Source organism: Hyperolius riggenbachi, chromosome 10 (genome assembly GCF_040937935.1).
Source record: "Hyperolius riggenbachi isolate aHypRig1 chromosome 10, aHypRig1.pri, whole genome shotgun sequence".
Taxonomy (NCBI): Eukaryota; Metazoa; Chordata; class Amphibia; order Anura; family Hyperoliidae; genus Hyperolius; species Hyperolius riggenbachi.
In genome coordinates this window covers 34,239,413-34,262,888 of record NC_090655.1, presented here as the reverse complement: position 1 = coordinate 34,262,888, position 23,476 = coordinate 34,239,413, and the positions used below count along the sequence as shown (strand labels likewise).

At 42.8% G+C, this 23,476-nt stretch overlaps 1 protein-coding gene across 4 annotated transcripts in view; it reads right to left on the bottom strand.

Moving 5' to 3' along the window:
* Positions 1-22,480, bottom strand: part of MYPN (myopalladin) — a 319,671-nt gene extending 297,191 nt beyond the window's left edge. For 3 of the 4 annotated variants that reach the window (XM_068258759.1, XM_068258763.1, XM_068258761.1), the window contains exon 1: positions 22,392-22,469. Coding sequence is in view for 1 of the 4 variants with exons in the window: in XM_068258760.1 (XP_068114861.1) it covers positions 22,392-22,411 (20 nt within the window). In the remaining 3 variants the exon portion in view is untranslated. Of the gene's footprint in view, positions 1-22,391 lie in introns of all 4 variants that reach the window. The other variant, XM_068258760.1, reaches the window with a different exon arrangement.
* Between the last annotated feature and the right edge of the window lie 996 nt (positions 22,481-23,476).

The window sequence follows — 23,476 nt, the reverse complement described above, 5'->3', positions numbered from 1 at the left end:
AGCTGAAGTCACTGATTTGCTCCCCCCCCCCTAAAACAAACAAACAAAAAAGGTATCACATCGTTGGAGGTATTTACTAATGTAAAACAGATATGAGGTATTTATCAGTGAACTTCAGACCACTGCTAGTGAATACTATGAGCTGCTGTGAATGTAATTATAAATTCTGTGCTGATTCATAGTGAGATCACATGGCCAGCGTCTCAATGTCAGTGACGATACAAGCATACCTCTGACACACAATGCAATGCTTGCTTAGAGGATCTCAGCCAAATAAGGGAAATAGATGAGCTATTTGAAAAAGAAAAACCTACAGGATTTGTGATAAATTATTAAGTAAAGAGAACCCGAGGCGGGTTTATACTAAAGATAACAGGACACAGAGTCATGTGCTCTGCACAATGACATGCCGCTGTGTCCTTCTATTGCCGCTGCTAGTCCCCCCTGGGCTCTGCTGTCCCCCCTGAAAAATAGCATCAGGCTAGCGACAATTTGATTGCCGCTAGCCTGCTGTTTACCTGGCATGTGTCAATCGCTGTCTCCTTCGCCTCCCCTGCCTCCTCCATTGCTCCAATCGGAAGCGAAGCCGCGACCCAGGAAGTACTGGAGGAGGCGGGGGAGGCAATGTGGGGTGAGGTGGAGGAGCGCACAGATGGACACATGCCAGGTAAACAGCAGCAGTCTGATGCCGTTTTTCAGGGAAGGCAGCAGATCCCTGGGGGAAGGGGGGGGGGGGACTGGCAGCAGCAATAGAAGGACAGAGGCATGTAATTGTGCAGAGAACATGCCTTTGTGTCTATTTGCCTTTAGTAAAAAACACCTCGGGTTATCCTTAAAGGAGTTATCAGGGAAAAAAGTACAAATGAGCTTTACTCACCTGGGGCTTTCTACAGCCCCTTGCAGCCGACTGTCCCACGCTCTCCACCGCTGTCCCGCTCTCGCCGCTCGGTATTCAAGTCGACCGCGTGGTCAGCCTTACTGTAGCTGCGCGAAGCTCTGCTGTCGATCATGGCCACGTGGGCCACAGCGAACAGCGCAGTGGGACAGTCGGCTGCAAGGAACTGGAGAAAGCCCCAGGTGAGTACAGCTCATTTGTACTTTTTTACCTGATAACTCCTTTAAATAAAATATATTGAGAGCTAGTTCACAGTAGTCAGTTGCGTTTCAGAATAATTCTGCATGTCAACTCACTGCCCATACAATTCTCTGGGCCTGTTCACAGTACCACGTTGTAACTGATCCCGTTACTCTAACTCCCTGCAATCAGACTTTGTATTAAAGTCTATGTCTAGTCTCCATTGCAGTCCACACTCCTTAAAGGAGTCATCAGGGGATGGGGCGATGATTGACGCGTGGCGATGATTGACAGCGCCGCTCGTGCAGGCGCAGTACAGAGTGACCTCCAGGTTGCTCTGACATCATCGCCGGGGACCGGGACGGACCTGCGGCGAACGGCTGCGGGCAGAGCTGCGGCAAGGGACGTCCTGGGAGCTTGGAGCAAGCCCCCGGTACCACTTATTTTACCGTTTTTTCCCCTGATGACTCCTTGAAAGGTGCCTATTAATGGTACAATTTTTCCTTCAGATTCGATCTTTAGGCACAATTTGAACGATGCAGTTGAAGTGCAGACTTTTAGCTTTAATTCAGTGGGCTGAGCAAAATGATTGTGTAAAAATGTGAGGCAACTAAAGCATTTTTTAACACAATCCTTTTATTTCAGGGGCTCAAAAGTAATTGGACAATTGATTTAAAAGCTATTTCAGGGGCAGATAAGGGCAAGTCCGTTGTTATTTAATTATCATTGAAGCAGATAAAAGGCCTGGAGTTGATCTGAGGTGTGGTGCTTGCAAGTGAAAGATTTTGCTGTGAACAGACAACATGCAGTCAAAGGAGCTCTAGGGGAAAGAAGCCATCCTTAAAGCGGAATATAACCCTGCATTTCAACTTTGCTCTAAAACATTATTTACAGTATATTATATGCAACCAGCATTTTTTTTTTACTAGACCAGCATTGGAAGGGTTACACAGAGCTTTAAAGTTCCTGAAGGTTTCTGCAGACGCATCCGAAGCTGACATACATACATTTTGTTTACATAAACGTATCTAAGTGTTGAATGTGACTCATCTCTCTGACTGAGAAGGAGCTAGAGGACAGCCAAAGAGTGTGTAACATTTCTCAATAGATACATTTAACTAAATAGAATGTAACAATCTGAACTTCTGCATATCTCTCCACGGGAACTTTAAACTTCTGTGTTTAACCCTTCCAATGCTGGTCTAGTAAAAAAAATGCTGGTTGCATATAATATACTGTAAATAATGTTTTAGAGCAAAGTTGAAATGCAGGGTTATATTCCGCTTTAAGCTGTGTGCCAAAATCTACAGTTGGGTACATTCTGAGAAAGAAAGCAGGCACTGGTAAACTCTGTAATGCAAAAAGACAATGGCAGGGAAGACAATGGTGGTGAATGATCGTCGAATTGTTTCCATGGTGAAGAGAACCCCCTTCACAACAGCCAACCAAGCGAATGACACTCTCCAGGGGATAGGCGTATCAATGTGCAAGTCTACCACAAAGAGAAGACTGCATGAAAGTTTATACAGAGGGTGCACTGCAAGGTGAAAGCCACTCATAAGCCTCAAGAATAGAAAAGATACATTGGACTTTGCTTTCAAACATCTAAAAAATCCAGCACAGTTCAGGAAAAACATTTTTAAACAAATGAATCCAAGATTAACCTCTACCAGAATGATGACAAGAAAAAAGTATGGAGAAGGCGTGGGACAGCTCATTATCCAAAGCATACCACATCGTATGTGAAACAAGGTGGAGGCAGTGTGATGGCTTGGACTGGCATGGCTGCCTGTGCCACTGGGACACTAATGTTTATTGATGATGTGGTACAGGACAGAAGAAGCTGAATGAGTTCTGAGGTGTTCAGAGACACACTGGCTGCTTAGTCAAATAGGTTGGGCGGTGTTTCATGGTACAGATGGACAATGACCCAAAACATACAGCCAAAGCAACCCAAGAGTTTATTAAAGTAAAGAACTGGAACTTTCCTGAATGGCCAAGTCAATCACCTGATTTTATCCTAATTGAGCATGCATTACACTTGTTGAAGACGACAACTCGGAAAGAAAAGCCAACAAACAAACAGCAACTGAAAGCCACTGCATTAAAGGCCTGACAGAGCAAAAGGAGGAAACCCAGCGTCTGGTGATGTCCAAGAGTTCAGGCTGTCGTTGCCAGCAAAGGGTTTTCAACCAAGTATTACAAATGAACATTTTATTTCCAGTTATTTAATTTTAATTACTTTTGAGCCCCTGAAAGGAAATCGTTTTGTTCACCCCACTGAATTAAAGCTGAAAGTCTGCACTTCAACTGCATAATGTATGCTTGCATTGTGGTAACGTACAGAACCAAAATTAGAAAAAAAAAGTGTCTGTCCAAATATTTATGGACCTAACTGTACACATCTCATCATGTCACATCTATCACACATCTATCTGTCTATCTCATCCTGTCACATATCACCTCGGTATTCCTTTAAGTAAAACTTGAATTGCTGCCGACCCTGTTGGTCCAGTACAAATATTATTCACTGTAAAAAATGCCAGACTCATCCTCAATTTGACAATTTCAACAGCAGCAGTTTAGGGCCGGTTCACACGGACGCTTGGCGGCGTCTACCGTCAAGCGTTCGGGACCCATCGGCTAAACTCTCCCATTCAAGTGAATAGGAGCGTTTAGCATTGCGCGGTTACCGTCGATTACCGTCGATTGCATAAACGCAGCGTTCTGATCCCGATTTAACGCATCGTTTCGCCCGTCCCTAGAAGCCGCATGCAACGTCCAGGGACGGCTAGCCGGCGCGGCTTCATGTCCCCCTGCGGGGACGAGAAACGCTGATCGCGACGATCTCTGTACCGCCGCCACCGAACGGGACGTCACAGGACGACGCGACTTCCTGGCCGCCCCAACGCCGCCTGCCGTCCGTGTGAACCGGCCCTTAGAAAGACTGATAGAGGCAGATCTGAATGGGGAATACCATACAGTCCAGTGTTCCCCAACCCTGTCCTCAAGGCCCACCAACAGTGCATAATTTGTGGAAATCCACAGAGGTAGTTAATCAGCTCTGCTGAGACACTAAATTACCCCACCTGTCCATGTTTGTGTTTATCTGCAAAACATGTACTAATGGTGGTACTTGAGGACAGGGCTGGGAAACTCTGCCCTACACAACACAGAGTACCTGTAAGACTGTCAAACATACAGTCATGCTCTATATATTGGTGGAGTGTGTGGTATTACCATGCCTCGTTAAAAAAGAAAAAAACAGAAAAACAGCAAGGCCTTCAAAAAGAGGGTTACAGATGCCTATGAGTTTGGATATAGAATGGACATCCATCAATCATTCCACTGTCTGAAAGATAATTTACAAGAGAAGATTATATAAAACATCTGCAAGCTTTCTCAGAACACCCCCTCCCACCAGATACAGCCAAGGAGCCCAAAGAACCCTAGAGTTTCTTCACATGACCTACAACTAACTGAAAACTGCTGCTGTCAAAATGCTTAACAAAGTAGTCTATGTTAAAAATAGATGATGAGGTTGGTACTAAATGCACTGCAGGCAATTAGTTGTCTAGATGATTGCCAGCACAGGCACAGCTCCACTGCTTTTTAGGGTTTGATTAGCAATCCAGCATCAGCACAGACATTAGGACATTAGGAATGGTGAGATACTGGCCTGACAGCTGTTTCATGGGTAATCCCACTTCCTCAGAAACGAAAAGTATCTTCTAATTTTGGACAAAATAGTCTACTACAGAAAGAAGGTGCACACGTTAAATCTAAATGGGAAGTGTGCCAGGAGGAAACATTTGCTTTCCAGAAAGAATTTCAGTGTGAAACTAAAGCTTATGGCTACCTAAGCAAAGACCACTAGGATTGTTATACCAATGTGCTCTTGATATAGGATATAAAGCATTATTTGGCCATAGTAGCTGAATATCATTTTTTAAAATCCAAAGCCAGCATTTCATCATTCACCAACTGTAAAGCATGGTGGTATCATAGACTGCAACAGAGCTTGGACATCTACCACCAGAAAATACACCATGAATTCTTTATTGTATCAGAGTGTGCTTAATGATAATAGGACACCAGGGGCCATATGCAATTCCCTTTTTCTCCTGAGTTTTCTTCTAGGAGATAATGTTTCATCTTCTTCTTTAACCTCCTTGGCGGTAATGACGAGCTCAGCTCGTCCATTACCGCCGGAGGGCGCCGCTGAGGCCCCGCTGGGCCGATTTTGACAAATATTTTCTTAAAACACACACGCAGCAAGCACTTTGCTTGCTGCGTGTTTACACCGATCGCCGGCGCTCGCCGCCGATGCGCTGCTACCCGCCGCGTTATAGGGCCCCCCTCCCAGACTCCGTGCGCAGCCTGGCCAATCAGTGCCAGGCAGCGCTGAGGGGTGGATCGGGACTCCCGATGACGTCACGACGTCAATGACGTCATCACAATCGTCTCCATGGCGACGTGGGAAGCCCTTAAGGAAATCTCGTTTAGAACGGGATTTCCTTATGGGAAGACGCGCTGGCGGTGATCGGAAGAGTGGGAGGGACGCCGCAGGGAGGGACGAATCATGTAGCTAGCGCTAGGCTAGCTACATGATTTAAAAAAGAAAAAACACAAAAAATAGTGCTGCGCCGCCACCCTGGCGCATTTAATAGAACGCCAGGGTGATTAAATAACTGTTTAGCACTTTGCAATGGAAAAAGTACAAAAAAAAGTAGGTGAAAAAGTACTGCCATAATTATTTTGAGTATTCGTTTCCTTGCTGGTGGTTTAAAATGCATTTTATTTACAATATCACCTAGGAGAAAACTCAGGTGATTAAGTAAATTACAGTACATATGGCTTCATGCAATTCAGTTTTTCTCCTGAGTTTTCTCCTAGGAGATAATTTTTCAGCTTCTCTTTAAAATAACTTTTCAGCAATTTGCAATTGGAAAAGTATAAAAAAGTAGGTGAAAAGTACTATTAAAATATTTTGAGTATTTTCTTACTTGCTGGTGGTTTAAAAGGCATTTTATTGAAAAGATGTGAAAATACCACCTATGAGAAAACTCAGGTGAAAAAGTGAATTGCATATGGCCCCATATCTCAGAAAACTGTCGCTAAAGCAATCCTGGATCAGGGCTGCTCAAATCCGGATCCGGGAGAGACCCGGATAGTTGTTATCCGGGTATCTCCCAGTAAACCTGTGCGCAGCAATCTTACCTGTCTGACGTCTTCTCAGTCCGTCCCTCGGCGCCTCCCACGATGCGCTCCACGTGATTACAAGCACTTCCTCCTTCAACCTGGAAGGAGGAAGTGTTTGTAATCACGTGACCAACGCTTGGACCACATCGTGGGAGGCGCCAAGGGACGGACCGAAGAAGACGAAGTTAAGTTAAGAAGAAGTTAAGATTGACCCCCCCCCGCCCAGGTAACTGGGAGATATCCGGATAGACAAACACAAACCGAATGAAGATTGTACCAGGGAAAACAATTAAGCAAACGCCAATGTCAATATGACATCCCATTGGTACTGAGTCAGGTTATATTTACCTGCCAATATCTTAATTAGTCAAACAATGGCAGCACATAGTGTTGCTCATGCAGTGAGAACCATAAATATGTCTAAACAGTCATGTACTGCAGGGGTCCTTGCTGATCCCCCTCCACTCTTCCACAATATATATGAGTGTGGTGTAGCTATCCCACAGATCGACTGCAATTATCACTGCTCAGGGTGGTACGGACCGGAGTGTGGTCGCTTGCTGTGATACTGTAAATCACCCCAGCTAACCCCTCATTAGTACTGGTCCTAGGTACCACCCTTATGGGGAGGCTATTTACAAGGTGCTAAGAAATGTGCATTGTGCTGTACATAAAGACCCTATCCGGATGTCTCCTGGATCCGGATTTGAGCAGCCCGGATCCTGGAACCTTTGCAAAATTTTGAACGTTCTGCATTTTCCAGCTGTGGCAAAGACTGTTAGACAGATATAAGAAGCACTTTGTTTCTACAAAATGGGTTAGTACCATGTCTCTCTGAGCCAATAGGGTGGATTTATCAAAAGCCATTTCAAGAAAAATTGGAGCAATGCTGGTGCAAAAGTGGAGCAGATGTTCTGAGCAATCCGTAAGATATATTTATCTTGACATGCGCGCCACTTGAATCAATTTTGCTCTGATTTTCCCTTACACTAGTATTGATAAATGTGCCCCAACACGTGTTTAGCTTTTCCAAAGAAGGAAATTGCATATCAGTTATAGTTCAACAAACTATTGCAAAGTCAACAGTTTATCCCACCTTTATCTTTGCATACAGTTTGAATGACAATATTATATTGATATGACCACACATGGCAAAAAAAACCCTTTACGTGGAGTGATGTGTGCATGAGTATCTGTACCTCACAAGTGAACCATGTGTCTGCATCTGTGGTGGCAAGAGGCTTCCATGTCAGCACTGGCAACTGAAGGTAACTGTAGCAATATCACCTGCCAATTTCTACAGAGATAGTCCATATATTGCGGTCATGTCAGGAAGACAGGACAAAAGCCTGGAGATGCTGGAAACAATATGGCAAGTTCCAAGTCACGTCATGAGATGGAGAAGTTTTATTGGGACAGTTCATAAACACAACAATTTGCAGAACAATGCTGGATGGCACCATCCTGTGGTGGCTACTGTGGGTTACACAACAACCAATGGGTGCACAGTTTAGAGATGATGTGAAACACTAGACAATACACAAAAGTGGGGACACTGAGAGCCCAATATAGTGTAGTATGCAAAACAATAGGTTGGAATTGAAAATTATATAGTGTATATACTCACAAAAGTGGGTTACCTCCTAAGTAACCACTGTACAGGCAGGTGAGGAGATTAGACCTGTACTCACTCAGGATTAAAAGTCGCTCTCTGTAGATCAGGAAAAAAGAGAGATGGGGATCGACCCCTCCACCAGGGGTGGATATTGGTAATATAAGAGTGAACAGAGGCGCCAGCAGGATAAAAGGTACTCAAAAGCTTAAAATTCCTCAGGAGGTGGTGGTGGACTCGCCTCCTTGAAGTAGACAAGATACTGTCAGCTTTTTAACAACAACAGGTTTATTTATATACTAAAGACAACCATGCAACGCAAACTCGCAGGTATATTCCTACTTCCTCAGGCAATAACAAATAGGAGTACACGCAGTACAGTCTCAAGGTCACGATAAGCGCCTCGTAACCTTGAGACTGTACTGCGCCTTTTATTCTGCTGGCGCCTCTGTTCACTCTTATGAAACACTAGACAACTTTTAAGCCTTCACTTGGAGATAAAGTGCAAATGGAAACAGATAGGCCATCTACACGCAGTGTGCTCAGAATTTCTGTAGCCACTACACTATATTCCCACATCCCAACAACATCATAATAAAGATAATTAGCTACCCCCAACTTGGTAGTTACTGTATACACTTGAGTATAAGCTTAATTTTTGTGCCAAAAAAGTGGCCCAAAAGTGGAGGTCTTGGCTTATACTCGCGTCACAACTCTTTGAGTAACCTCCACAGTGCCCCCACTATATGCACAATGGTGCATGATCTGAGGGAGACCACATACTTGACATTTCCATGGGAGGTCTCAACTAACCTCATCTCGAGTTGTAGTAATGGAAGGCATACAGAGACAGTGTCTACTGAGTGGTGAGAATCCAGTCCTATATCAAGTTTTAGATACATGACTATGTGGCTCTGCATTCCTTGCTTTACCTTTATGCCAGCTTAAACTTTACAGCAGGAGTTCTTCCCATCTCCATGTAGACCTATGTTCTGGCTTATTATTGCAATCTGCTGAATTTATGCTGCTTTTCTAATATATGGTTGTGGCTAGCCATGGCTGTGAGTGGTGTTGTGGTTGAGACTTTTGCCACCCCTGACTTATACTCGGGTCAAACATTTTTAATTTATTTATGGCTTTTTAAGGTAATAGTTGGGGGGTCGGCTTATACTTGAGTACATACGGTATCTATGATAGGGACATTAGACTAAGGCTATGGTAGGGATTATTTTGTAAGTTCCTTTGATGGACAGTTGGTGATGAGTATGCACTCTGTAACCAACTTTAAAAATGTTATTGCTCTATAAATACATGGTAGGGACATTAGGCTATGACTATGTTGGGATTAGATAATGAACTAATCTGAGGAACAGTTAGTGACATGATAATAATAATAATCTATGACAGAATAGTCTTCAGCTGTAAAGTGGACCTGAACTCAGGCCAGAAGGAAAACATACAGAAATGCGCCCTGTATGTAATTAGAGTTTAGCCTGTCTAATACCCCCTCATCTGTCACTAATCACAAGTGTAAATTGATCAGCTGTGTCAGCTCAGGAATCTCCTCTGCCACGGCCGAGCAGCTAATTGGTAAACACAGGATGTTAACAATATGTCTGCTTCCATGAAAGCACGAAGTAGACACATTGCAGATTTATTGCAGGATTCGTATCAGCTGTAACAAAGAAAATGTTTTTCTTTAAAGGTTATCATGCTGTTGCATATCTTTTAGAGCAAAAAATCATTCAGAGGATGTCTGCAAAAGTAACAAATTTTATTAAATACACATCATGTACAGCCCATTAAACAACCCTTATCCCCCCTTAAAAACACGGCCGTGTTTCCTAGTCAGCTGACCTCACACTCTTCCACCCACAAAACTCACACAACAACATGAGGGTATGAGCAATTGGGAAGGCCTCCCCTTTATGCTCAAACTCCAACGGATGCAATCCTCTGTATGTTGATAATGGAGATTTATATTGGGTGAGACATGCCGCTTTGAATAACAATTAGAGTACTTCCCTTTTAAGCCAAGAGTTCAACGACAAAATTGTCTATGGTATAGAGCAACCAGTGTTTCACCGTGGCACCTATGAGCTGTCCAAGATATAACAGTGGCATCACAAAAGTGTCGCTTCCATGGCAGCCTATCAATTGAATACACACTGTTGCCACCAATCAACACAGGATCTAGATGGGGGGTTTTCAGCTTTTGGACCTAGATAACAGGCAATCCCCATCTCATGCTCAGCATTTTCCCTGCGCTTCAACCGCAGCCTTAAACATCAACGCCTTTGCTATGTCACAGCTTGTTGTCATGCAGATGCAAAGCCATGCGTATTAGTGAAGCCATAAGCCGAATGTAGCATTGCCCGGTCGGGCTCTCACCCCTCAGATGATGTTGATTTCATCCTGAACTTTCAACATAAGTCCACAGTTCCCGGATCATCCGGTCTCTCAGCGCTCTCCACAGTAAAACTCACGGCAGGGTAGTTCACTAGGCGTTCAGCGTGCGCCGCTGTACGGTGTGCAGAGTCAGCCTTTGGTCACGTCCGTGTCACGTGACATGTTTCGCTTGGTATACACCCAGCTTTTTCAAACGCACTTTAGGATTGGATGGTAGTTCCTTTTTATATAGTCACGTGAATTGTATGTTAACCAATCATCTTTCCATTAAAATCTGCCTAGCAACTGGTGATGCTGCTTACAGAGCTATTCATGCAGTGATTTTCTCTCGTGCTCCAGCGCTACCCTGTCACACCAATCATAGCACCTTGTCACAATACTTACTCCTGATCGATCATGGCACACACATGCACAGGTACTGGACCAATATGGCATATTAGATATCAAATACACTTTATACTTTCTTTTACACATTGCTTCATTTTTAGTATTTGTTTACTTTTTACACACATACAGAGACCTCACAGCAGACCCTCCTGGGAGACTGGGAGGTATACAATCGCGGGCCTGACCATCAATTACGCCTAAGGACCGCAGATGCAACCTCCCAATCTCGATACTTTGAGGTCACCTGAACAGTTGAAGTCCACATTTATCCAAATACCCCCCGCTCCCCGAAGGGACCATGAACTTGTATTTCACATGACGCAGGATGTCCCAGGGCCCCCAGGGAATGCCCGGCTTTTAGATATTACACCGCAGCAGAACCTAAACCCCCCGGGGCTGTCCATTACGCCCTAACAAGGCAAGAAAGGTACCAAGGACATATCGGTGTTTAAACCCCTAGGTGTCAGCGTATGTAATTTAAAAATCCATTTGATTTCCATTTGTTTTAAAGATCTTTCATAATCACCACCTCTTGGGGATAAATTCATCTTATAAAATCCCTTGACCCTGATTTGATCTGGATCACTTGCATGAAACTTCTGAAAATGTTCCCCTAGTGGTGAACCAATTGTAGCATGTTTAACATTACTCACATGTTCCTGAATGCGTTCTTTTAGGGCCCGTGTTGTTTCCCCTATGTACTTTAAACCGCATGGACATGTAATCATGTACAGTACAAATTTACTGTTACAGTTTAAACTGTCCATGCGGTTTAAAGTACATAGGGGAAACAACACGGGCCCTAAAAGAACGCATTCAGGAACATGTGAGTAATGTTAAACATGCTACAATTGGTTCACCACTAGGGGAACATTTTCAGAAGTTTCATGCAAGTGATCCAGATCAAATCAGGGTCAAGGGATTTTATAAGATGAATTTATCCCCAAGAGGTGGTGATTATGAAAGATCTTTAAAACAAATGGAAATCAAATGGATTTTTAAATTACATACGCTGACACCTAGGGGTTTAAACACCGATATGTCCTTGGTACCTTTCTTGCCTTGTTAGGGCGTAATGGACAGCCCCGGGGGGCTCAGGTTCTGCTGCGGTGTAATATCTAAAAGCCGGGCATTCCCTGGGGGCCCTGGGACATCCTGCGTCATGTGAAATACAAGTTCATGGTCCCTTCGGGGAGCGGGGGGTATTTGGATAAATGTGGACTTCAACTGTTCAGGTGACCTCAAAGTATCGAGATTGGGAGGTTGCATCTGCGGTCCTTAGGCGTAATTGATGGTCAGGCCCGCGATTGTATACCTCCCAGTCTCCCAGGAGGGTCTGCTGTGAGGTCTCTGTATGTGTGTAAAAAGTAAACAAATACTAAAAATGAAGCAATGTGTAAAAGAAAGTATAAAGTGTATTTGATATCTAATATGCCATATTGGTCCAGTACCTGTGCATGTGTGTGCCATGATCGATCAGGAGTAAGTATTGTGACAAGGTGCTATGATTGGTGTGACAGGGTAGCGCTGGAGCACGAGAGAAAATCACTGCATGAATAGCTCTGTAAGCAGCATCACCAGTTGCTAGGCAGATTTTAATGGAAAGATGATTGGTTAACATACAATTCACGTGACTATATAAAAAGGAACTACCATCCAATCCTAAAGTGCGTTTGAAAAAGCTGGGTGTATACCAAGCGAAACATGTCACGTGACACGGACGTGACCAAAGGCTGACTCTGCACACCGTACAGCGGCGCACGCTGAACGCCTAGTGAACTACCCTGCCGTGAGTTTTACTGTGGAGAGCGCTGAGAGACCGGATGATCCGGGAACTGTGGACTTATGTTGAAAGTTCAGGATGAAATCAACATCATCTGAGGGGTGAGAGCCCGACCGGGCAATGCTACATTCGGCTTATGGCTTCACTAATACGCATGGCTTTGCATCTGCATGACAACAAGCTGTGACATAGCAAAGGCGTTGATGTTTAAGGCTGCGGTTGAAGCGCAGAGAAAATGCTGAGCATGAGATGTGGATTGCCTGTTATCTAGGTCCAAAAGCTGAAAAACCCCCATCTAGATCCTGTGTTGATTGGTGGCAACAGTGTGTATTCAATTGATAGGCTGCCATGGAAGCGACACTTTTGTGATGCCACTGTTATATCTTGGACAGCTCATAGGTGCCACGGTGAAACACTGGTTGCTCTATACCATAGACAATTTTGTCGTTGAACTCTTGGCTTAAAAGGGAAGTACTCTAATTGTTATTCAAAGCGGCATGTCTCACCCAATATAAATCTCCATTATCAACATACAGAGGATTGCATCCGTTGGAGTTTGAGCATAAAGGGGAGGCCTTCCCAATTGCTCATACCCTCATGTTGTTGTGTGAGTTTTGTGGGTGGAAGAGTGTGAGGTCAGCTGACTAGGAAACACGGCCGTGTTTTTAAGGGGGGATAAGGGTTGTTTAATGGGCTGTACATGATGTGTATTTAATAAAATTTGTTACTTTTGCAGACATCCTCTGAATGATTTTTTGCTCTTTAGGACCTTTGTCAGAGGTTGGCTCCCCTCCAGTGAGGGTATAGTAGGTTTACCTAGACCCAAGCGCACCCCAGGAAATTTCTTTGCATATCTTTTAGAGCAGAGAGTAAGTTCAGGTCTACTTTAAGGCTGCAGAAGTGGGAGAATTCTCTATATAACCCTTGGTGAGCTTCCCTGTAAGGCAGGTGATAAAGCACAGGTGCCCCAACAAACTAAAGCAACATAAATCAATGCACTTGCTCTTATTGCTACTTTTATGAAAGACCACACATATTAATCAATACCTATACATTTTGAAACCAAATCAGTTAAAGAGAAACTCCGACCAAGAATTGAACTTTATCCCAATCAGTAGCTGATACCCCCTTTTACATGAGAAATCTATTTCTTTTCACAAACAGACCATCACAGGGCGCTGTATGGCTGATATTGTGGTGAAACCCCTTCCTCAAGAAACTCTGAGTACATACTTTTGGCAGTTTCCTGTCTGTGAACCCTGTTGCATTGTGGGAAATAGCTGTTTACAACCGCCAAAACAGCAAGCAGCAGCTACATCACTTGTCAGCAGTAAAAATGTCACCATGTGATAAATGTCAGAATATAAATAAGGGATTTAAAATATTTTACAGTGGGCAAACACTGACTAAATCATTTATACATAATTATTGTAAAAATGAAGCACTTTTTTTATTACATTATTTTCACTGGAGTTCCTCTTTAAGCCTTGTACACACATACTAGGAATGTTGATACCTAATCTCTCGGGTGAAATGGCAGGGATGACACTGCACAGATGCAGTGCTAGCCTGCAGGCGAGCAACATGTTCTGTTGCTATGCAAGCGAGGGAGATGTCAGTGGGCCAATCGAGCGAAGCATTTGTGACATCACGTGGTGGCCAGGGTGAGTGGGGACAGCAAAGCTCTAGGCCAGGGGTCCCCAAATGTTTTGGGTCGAGGGCCGGGTCAACATACCTCAGACTGCTGGGGGGCCGGAGTATACATAAAATGATGTAGAAGTCTTTGCAGGCCAGACAGTGAAGCATACCCATGTGACAACCTGCAGTGGACAGCAGTGTCACCTGATGTGGAATTTGATTGGAAACCAGCAAATTACTGCTTTCTGGCTTCCATGTGGATGGGTGGTGCCAGCACTGCTATTCTATAGGCGGACCACCAATATTTAAAGATGTAGCTGACCACATCTATAAGTAATACATTTTGTGTGTGGGGGCCGGTAAAAAAGCCTCAGAGGGCCACATTTGGCCCGCGGGCCTTAGTTTGAGGACCACTGCTCTAGGCCATTGCTCGGCTGAATTGATCCATTCAGATGACTGCTACCCGAGGCATTGAGGGCTGCTATACACATGCTATATTCTCAGCAGAGACGGTTATTATTGGCAGCGTTTCTTCTATCATGTGCACAAAGCTTTAGTTGCTCTGTTGATGTTTTCACCTGACCACAATGTATTAGGACTCAGACACACTACAAGCGCTTTTCTGAGCGCTTTTTGGCCATCAGAGCTTTCTGAGAGCTTTTTAAAAAACACTCCCATTGACTTACATGAAAATTGCAGTAAAATTCCGATCGCTGTAAAATAGCTCGATTTTACAGCAATTTTCACCTCCCTGGCGGTAACCCCGAGCCGCCGGGAGCACAATGCAGAGCAATGGAGCGCAGCGGGCGTTTTTACTCACCTCCCGGGGGGATCCGGATGCAGACTACTTCCTCTCCACGGAGGCTCTGAATCACTCTGGTGAGATCGCCGTCAGTGATCTCACTACAGAGTTACAGCGCCACCCGGAGGACAGAGGATAAATTGCAGCACTGGAGCCCAGGGAGGGGAGTGAGAGCAGGGGCTGCTGCAGGTTTTCTGGCGGCATGATTTTTTTTTACTGATTTTAGGGTCTGAAACGTTCAGAAAAGACCCTAAAATCCAGGAAATAATCATACCGCTGGGGAGGCTAATGTAAGTCAATGGGAGCGTTTTTTAAAAAGCTCTCAGAAAGCTCTGATGGCCAAAAAGCTCTCAGAAAGCTCTGATGGCCAAAAAGCTCTCAGAAAGCTCTGATGGCCAAAAAGCTCTCAGAAAAGCGCTTATAGTGTGTCTGAGCCCTTAATGTATTTCCCGTGTGGATTTCCCCAAGGAATACACAGGGAAAAAAACCAATGCTCCTATGATGAAGCAGTTTGTATTAAAAACTTGTGCTGATTTCCCTGGACCATGTTTGCTAGATAGGGGAATCTTGGCAGGGAAACCAATCCTTTCTCATTCTGGCTAGAAAGAATAATCCATACTACAAAGGTCGTTATAACTGCTTTTTTCAGTTGATTTGACAGATCAAATAATATGCAAATATGAGCACTTGGCCAGCATGACAATAACTGTCTTTACGCTGAATTACAATCAAGCCTCTCTTTACAAGCATCGCAAAAATTATACAATTTAAAATACATTTGCAGACATACTTATTAAAACGACATTTCTCCCAGATTCAAATGTGGTATAAATTACTTTTCTCCTATGCTCCTGTCACTTACAGTAGGCAGTAAAATATGACGGGTTTTGGACTAGTGCATCTCCTCATGAGGGATTTTCAGGGTTTTCTTTACTTCAAAAGCACTTACTAAATGGCAATTGCTCAGTTCAACTGCCAAAACAGTGTACAAACGAGAAGGCAGGCTGGCCAGCATTTTTGTATAGATCCTTTCCAAGTATTGCTTTTGTAAAGAATAAAGGAAATACTGTACTTATGATCCCCCATGAGGAGATGGACTAGTCCAAAACCTGTTAGATTTTTACTGCCTGCTGTACGCGATAGGAACACAGGAGTAATGTAATTTATAGTGCACTTTAATCTGGGAGAAATGCATTTCTTATAAGTATGTGTACACATACAGTATATTTAAAACTAGCTGTTGGCCCGGCGTTGCCCAGGTATGTATTTGGCTGGTGTTGGCTCCGCCCACATTTTCTAACCTTAACATACAATTATTCAATAATCAAGTTTGTGAGCTTTGAGCATCATTAATTTGCATTGAAATGAAACAAATCTGATTGGCTGTGGCTTCACCCCCTTTTCTGAATTTGAACCCCAGGCATCCAATGATCAACTGGACCAGGTTTGAGGCTTGTGCCATAAACAGTGCAAGAATGGCAGCAATTAAATATTCCTCTTGAAAATCAATAGGTGAATATTGATTGGCTTTTATAGGCTCCACCCACTGTTCTGAATATTAATCCCAATGCAAAGTTTGAGAACCCTGCCATTAACAGTGCAAGAATGGCTGCAGTTTACATTTTCCCAGGGAAATTTTTATTTGTCCCGCCTACTTTTTGGTATCCTATGTGTTATTCCAGATAATGTACTATGTGTGTGCCAAATTTCATTCAAATCCGTTCAGCCATTGTTGCGTGATTGAGTAACAAACATCCAAACTTTTGCATTTATAATATTAGTGAGATGTTACAATTTTTCTCTATAGTGGTCCTTTAACCATATACAGGTCCATAGCGGTTCAAATCAGCAAATAATCAGGCAGCAGGGACTGATTTACCAACATACACTACTTGATTTCAAGAAATCTTATTAAATTTTGAATGAATCACTGTCCCTGCTAGTGTCGCACTGCTTGGATTCAAAGTTATGCCTAAAAATGCTTTTGAATAATAAACTGTCTAAAAAAATGATCCAATGTTTTTCAAGAGATTATTCTGAATACATTTCAGATTCAATCAAAGTGGCTGAATCTGCTACAAATATAAACTCCTGTAGGTTCAGCATTACATACACAAGGGCTGTCAGACCATACAGACATGATCTGACAGCACTGCTGCTGGCGACTGCAGCTGACAGAGCTAACATTAAGCATGCTTATTCATTCCTATCCAAGAGGGAGAGAGTACAAGTGAGGAGGCATATCCAGTGAAAAACAATAGGAGAAACAGCAGTTCAGGGAATGCCTATATAGACATCACATAGCTGCTCTCAGGGCCTTTAAGCTTAGCACTGGTAGAAGAGAAGGGGCTTCCCAAAGGCTTGGAATCTAGGTAGCCAATGGTCTTCACCAGAATGTCCCTCAAGTGGCGATGGGCCATTACAACTGGTGGGCAGCAGATAACTTTGCTGCAAGTGATAACCATGTGAGTTATTCCCACCAGTGACAGGAAGAAGAGAACAAGCAAGCCCAGCAGTGTGGAGAGGGCGAGACTACGCTCGGAACAAGAAAACAAAGAAGGTCAGGGTGCAGGCCAAGAAAGGACCTGTAGCAAGCAGGACAGGCTAAAGGGTAACAGGTATGGACATGACTGAAAGGAGACAGGTATAGAACCAAGTGCAAATGGGTAAGGATATTACCAAATAGGACAGGGTTAGCTGGAGCAGGCAAGGATCTGGCCTGGATAGGTTAACTGGAGGTTTGGGTCTGGACTAGCAGGGTGAGGAACAGACAGGCTGGCAGGACAGGGTTAACTAAAGCAGTACGTGAATTGAACTGACAGGTTCCGTAACTAGTTTGGATCTTTTGCCTAACACTGAAGGAAGCCCACCCAATAGAGGAGTGGGGATATGGTAGATGAGCTGTCCTGGAGATTGTGAAGGATGTTGGTAAACATGGTGCAGACTCCTGGTGAGCACCTTGTAAGTATAGCCTCACATTACACATTTGTTTGACCAGACAAAATCAAATATGGAATGCAATGTATGTGTGGCCAACATGGCTCATTTACAACCTGTCACTTAGGCACCTTATTTCTTTTGTTGCAAGGACTTAAAGGAACTCCCCATGTACACTCTCCCCCCTCTTCCACTAAGTAAAACAAAACAAACTGCTTATTACTAAAGCATGACATGTGTTGGACGATCCATAAAGCCCACTACTAGAAAATAAAATTGGTAACAGAACACTCAAACAGATAGAGACAGCACTTTCTTCTTAAGTGGAAAGCTTAGCTCCAATGCTGAAATTGAGGAAGTCATTACATTATCTTGTTTGTTTTCTTATCAGCCACTGTTAGTAAACATTGCTAGCAGTGTTTTAGTTGAATACAAGCAGAAAGTGTACAGAGAAGACACATTCTCACTGGATACATTATAATATACTGTATAAATACAGCAGCTATGCAATAAATTACAATGGCAGTTTTCAGAGTAGATAAACTGTACTCAGGAAACTCGTTATTTGTAAATCGAGGATAATACGTGTGTACAAAAGCAAATTTGATAACTATATGGGTTATAAAAAAAGTAGGAAAACATGTATTACCTGAATATTATGTCAGAGTTTAAGGTTCTTCTATACTGTTTTGAGGAGTTTGAGGTCTAAATTCTGACTAGGCTATTGCAACACCTTGAGTCTTTTATTTTGAGTCAATCCACCGTAGATTTGCAACTGTGCTTGGTATCATTGTCCTATTGCATGACCCAATTTCAGCCAAACTTAACTGCTGCCCAGATAGTCTAAAATTTGACTCTAGAATAGTTTGGTATAGAGTGGAGCTTGCGGTCAACTCAATGAATGTAAAATTCCCAGGTCCTGTGTCTGCAAAACAAGCCCAGATCATCATGTCTCTAACACCATAATTGACATCTGGTAGAAGGTATGTGTTCTGATATAATGTGTTTGGTTTTCACCACTGTGGTGCTTTTCATCCCCACATTGGTATCTTCTGTCCAAGGGACATTGTTCCAGAAGTTTAATGGTATGCTCCTATGTACCTTTCAAACCTGAGCTGTATTGCCATGCTCTTCTGAGAGAGGAGAGTCTTTCTCTTGGCAACCCTTCCAAGCAAGTAAAACTTGTTCAGTCTTTTTATAATTGTACTGTCACTAATGTTAACATTTAACATGCTAACAAAAGTCTGTAGAGATTGTTTTTTTTTTGCAATTTCTGAGTACTGCACAGTCTGACCTTAGGGTGATTTTTCTGGTACACCCATATCTGGGAAAACTGGAAACTGTCTTGAATGTTTCCACTTAGTAATAATCTTTTACACGGTAGAATGATGGACTTCAAACTGTTGGGAAATGGCTTCATATCCTCTCCCAGATTGATGTCCAGCAAAAATGACTTCTCTTAGATCACTACGGATCTCTTTCCTCCTTAGCATTGTGTTAAAACAATGAATGCTCCAGACCAGAAAAATGCCAAATTGTCTGCTTTCATAGAGGTGGTCCCACTAGCTGAAGATCCACTTACCCTCCCTACGTAAGTGGTATACGTGTAATTAATTTTTGACACAATGCATCTGCAATTTGTCTTAGTCTTTGTTCAATATAGCACGGTATAATATTGCTTGTCGTTTACCTGATTTTAAGACCTGGGCCCATATGCAATTAACTTTTTCTTCTTATTTTTCTCCAAGTTGATATTTTTGCACCTTGCCAATAAAATGCCTTTTAAGCTACCAGGAAGCAAGAGAATACACTGATTAATTTTAATAGTACTTTTTCACTTATCTTTGGTATGTTTTCAATGTAAAAGTGCTGAAAAGTTATTTTAAACAGAAGATTAAAAATTATCTCCTAGGAGAAGACTTAGGAGAAAAGGTGAATTGAATACGACCCCTGCTAAGGATATTTTTGATATCCAAAACCCTAGAATTGAAAGAGTTTGTACTTCATTTTTCTCATTAATGTATAAACGATTGATTTTTCACCATCTGAAATTATTGTGATTATCTCAGGTGACAATCTATTGTGTTTACAGGTGTCTCCCAATGTTGACAGCCTCCTCTTCAATGATCTGTCAAGTCAGCATATACTTGGCTGACCTCGAATGTAGTGTCTCCTGCTCCTTCGCCCCCTCCCATCTCCATACCACGTGCTGCTTTCAGAGACTTGAGCAGCACATCTGTATAACGGTTCTGGTTGAACAGACTCTTGAAGAAATCATTTATCCTGCGTGAATATACTTTTTTTAATCAACGAGAAAGCAGTTACTACAAATATGGTTTCCTTATATACTGTGTCCTAAACATTGAAGCTAGAATTAGACCTTTACTTGAAACCAGCCTTTCTCAACCTTTTTAACCTGGAGGAAATATTTTTTGGATCCCGAGGAACCCCTGCATTTATGTTGCAGGGGGCATTGACTTTAAAAGTAGGTGTGGCTGTTTCACTACCACCTATTATAGTGTATCTCATTATACTGAAAAAGATGTGAAATCTTGCGCTGCTAGGGCAGAGATCAAGGATGGCTGGGTTAGGTCACACTTTAGCTGCTCCTTTAAAGCCCGGCTGTCAGAAAGGCTTGGTCAAGGAAACAAAAGTAGAGAAGGAGGAGCCCTCCATAGCGTAACAACGCTTTATTAAAACAAATTGCGCAAATAAAAATTCACTTACTAGATGTAAGTTGAATACAAGCATGTAGTCAGGCTTTACAGCCTTAAAATCCTTCCTTGGTGGGTGCACCTCAAACTGCCGTGGCCATCGGAGTCGAGTGGATCGGGTGGAGAGCGACCCTGGATGCTCCCCCAAGGGATAAAACGTGTGCTGGTGGCGTTATTACGCGTTTCAGCGTTCCATGCCTTCATCAGAGCTGTAAAGCCTGACTACATGCTTGTATTCAACTTACATCTAGTAAGTGAATTTTTATTTGCACAATTTGTTTTAATAAAGCGTTGTTACACTATGGAGGGCTCCTCCTTCTCTACTTTTGTTTCCTATCTCATTATACTGTCTCCTTATTCTGGTGCTTTTTATTAATGTGCTCATTATTTTGACCCCCAATTTTGTGTTTTTTTTTACAGTATTCCCTATTTTAATGTGCTCTATCACACTCCCCCCACGATTGGGGATAATGCCAAGGAACCCTTGGCTTCCAGGGAACCCTGGTTGAGAAAGCCTGCTTGAAACGATTTAACTGTAAAATGATGCTCTGGGACTTCTGTTACCAGGAGGGACATTTCATTAGGTAGAAAACATTGAAGAAAAGTACAAAAAAGATGAAGCAACATATTTACTAAACAGTCAGCGATGATTTGTGCAAGTTTGTGAATTGTATTTAGTTCAGCAAGCACAACTACTTAGGTAGAAAACTCTCAGAAACTGATATATAAGGCATGCAATGTCCTGTTATCTGTTCCAGGAACATGAAATCACTGTGCCTCTGTGTGGGACAGCTGACAGCCGGCTAAGAAACTTTAGTAGGTGGACCATATGGACGCCTTTATCACAGAAAACATTTGTGTCAAGCATGGGGGGAGGAGAGGAGGGGACACTCAACGTTATAAAAATAACTCTGCATTAGATCCTTTGTTCAGGAAACAACAAGTCACCTAAAATGAACCTCTATAAGCACACTGATTCCTATAGACCATCCCCAAAAATTCAAGATCATATTTACCAATGTAATAAAAATGTGCTTTATATTTCAAAAACAAAGCTAAACAACTAACCTTACTCAAACACAAATTCAATCCAAATGAAATAGATATAACAAAAAAGTATTACAACAAGCCATTTTTATCTCTTAAACAGACTAGTCTCTAAAACATACCAAATTTTTTGGGAAAACTCTTTACATCTTTCATACCAAATTTTTCAAATAACTATTCAGAAAACGTGGGACGACAGCAGCGCCTGTCTTCAACATTTGTTTTGTATTATTTGTTATTTTTTCATCATTTTTGGAGATACTGGGAAAATCATGTTGAAACAAGAGAACCGAGAATCTATTCATAAATAAGATAGTTTTAACATTGAGTAAAAGTATAGTAAACACATACACTTTCTGGATATGAATGATTATTATTGTAATAAATGTGCTGTCTGGAATAATAATATCCGGAAAGTGATTGGAGATTAATTGTTAACTTTTCTGTGCAGCGATAACAGGTGAACATTTCTTCGTGTAGCCATCAAGTTAGAATTATATAACTGCTTTAAGTGACCAGCTTTGAAAGTTAGACTGAATAATATAACATTAAGTGACCAGCTTTGAAAGTTAGACTGTTAGACATGTCCTGCAGATAGTCCGAACCTCTCACAAAACAATGCTGCCTACATTCTTCATAGGATGCTTTCTGGAAGATTTCGTTTCAGGCTAACCATCTCAGAACATCTCGTAGTGTGACCCAGCAGTCCCGCGACAAGCTCAAACGGGGAAAACTGTACATTTGCCAAGTGAGTACCTATAATTAATATGAAAATGACATCTTACCAGTGACACACATCCACCATCTGCACTTCCTCTCGCTTTCATGGTCTTTGGTCTCGTGCCTCCCTCTGTCAGGACGGCAATGCCTGCTTTCTTTTTTTTGCCTTTTTAGCAGGCTAATTATAGTTGCCCTCCTCATCCTCCAATGGCAAAAAAACATAATGTCATGCCAAGAAGTGAAGTGAACACACCACTTGTTGCAGCTCTGCTCACAGTCTGCAAATTGGGGTTGGAAAGTAAGAAATCAATCTCCTGGTTGTAACAGGGGTCTGGGGTTTAATAAACAATGTACTAGAAGCTGAATTCCAGGGAAGATTTCTATTGAGATAGTGTGGAAAATGTGGGAAAAGTTCTTTTAAGTTTTACAGCTCTGTGTCCTTATCGGGGAAAATATCCTAGACTACCTGAAAGGGTTAAAGGATACCTCATTGTATTTACTGTATATAGATTCCTGGGCAGAGCTCCTGCAGTCTATTCACAGCTGCTGATAAAAACTAATTAGACACTCTGGTTAAACAAGCACATGAACACAGAGCACCTAATTTCTTCAGCAGCTATATGTAGAGCAAAGAGTTTTCATTGTGCGCTGTGCAAGAGTTCACTTTAAAGAGAACCCGAGGTGGGTTTGAAGAATATTATCTGCATACAGAGGCTGGATCTGCCTATACAGCCCAGCCTCTGTTGCTATCCCAAACCCCACTAAGGTCCCCCTGCACTCTGCAATCCCTCATAAATCACAGCCATGCTGCTGACAAACAGCTTGTCAGAGCTGGCTGTGTTTATATCTATAGTGTCAGTCTGCTGCTCTCCCCGCCTCCTGCAGAACTCCAGTCCCCGCCTGCATCCCTTCCCTCCCTGCTGATTGGAGGGAAGGGATGGGGGCAGGGACTGGAGCTATGCAGGAGGCGGGGGAGCAGCTGAGACTGACACTACAGATGCAAACACAGCCTCACAGCACGGCTGTGATTTATGAGGGATTGCAGGGGGACCTTAGTGGGGTTTGGGATAGCAACAGAGGCTGGGCTGTATAGGCAGATCCAGCCTCTGTATGCAGATAACATTCTTTAAACACACCTCGGGTTCTCTTT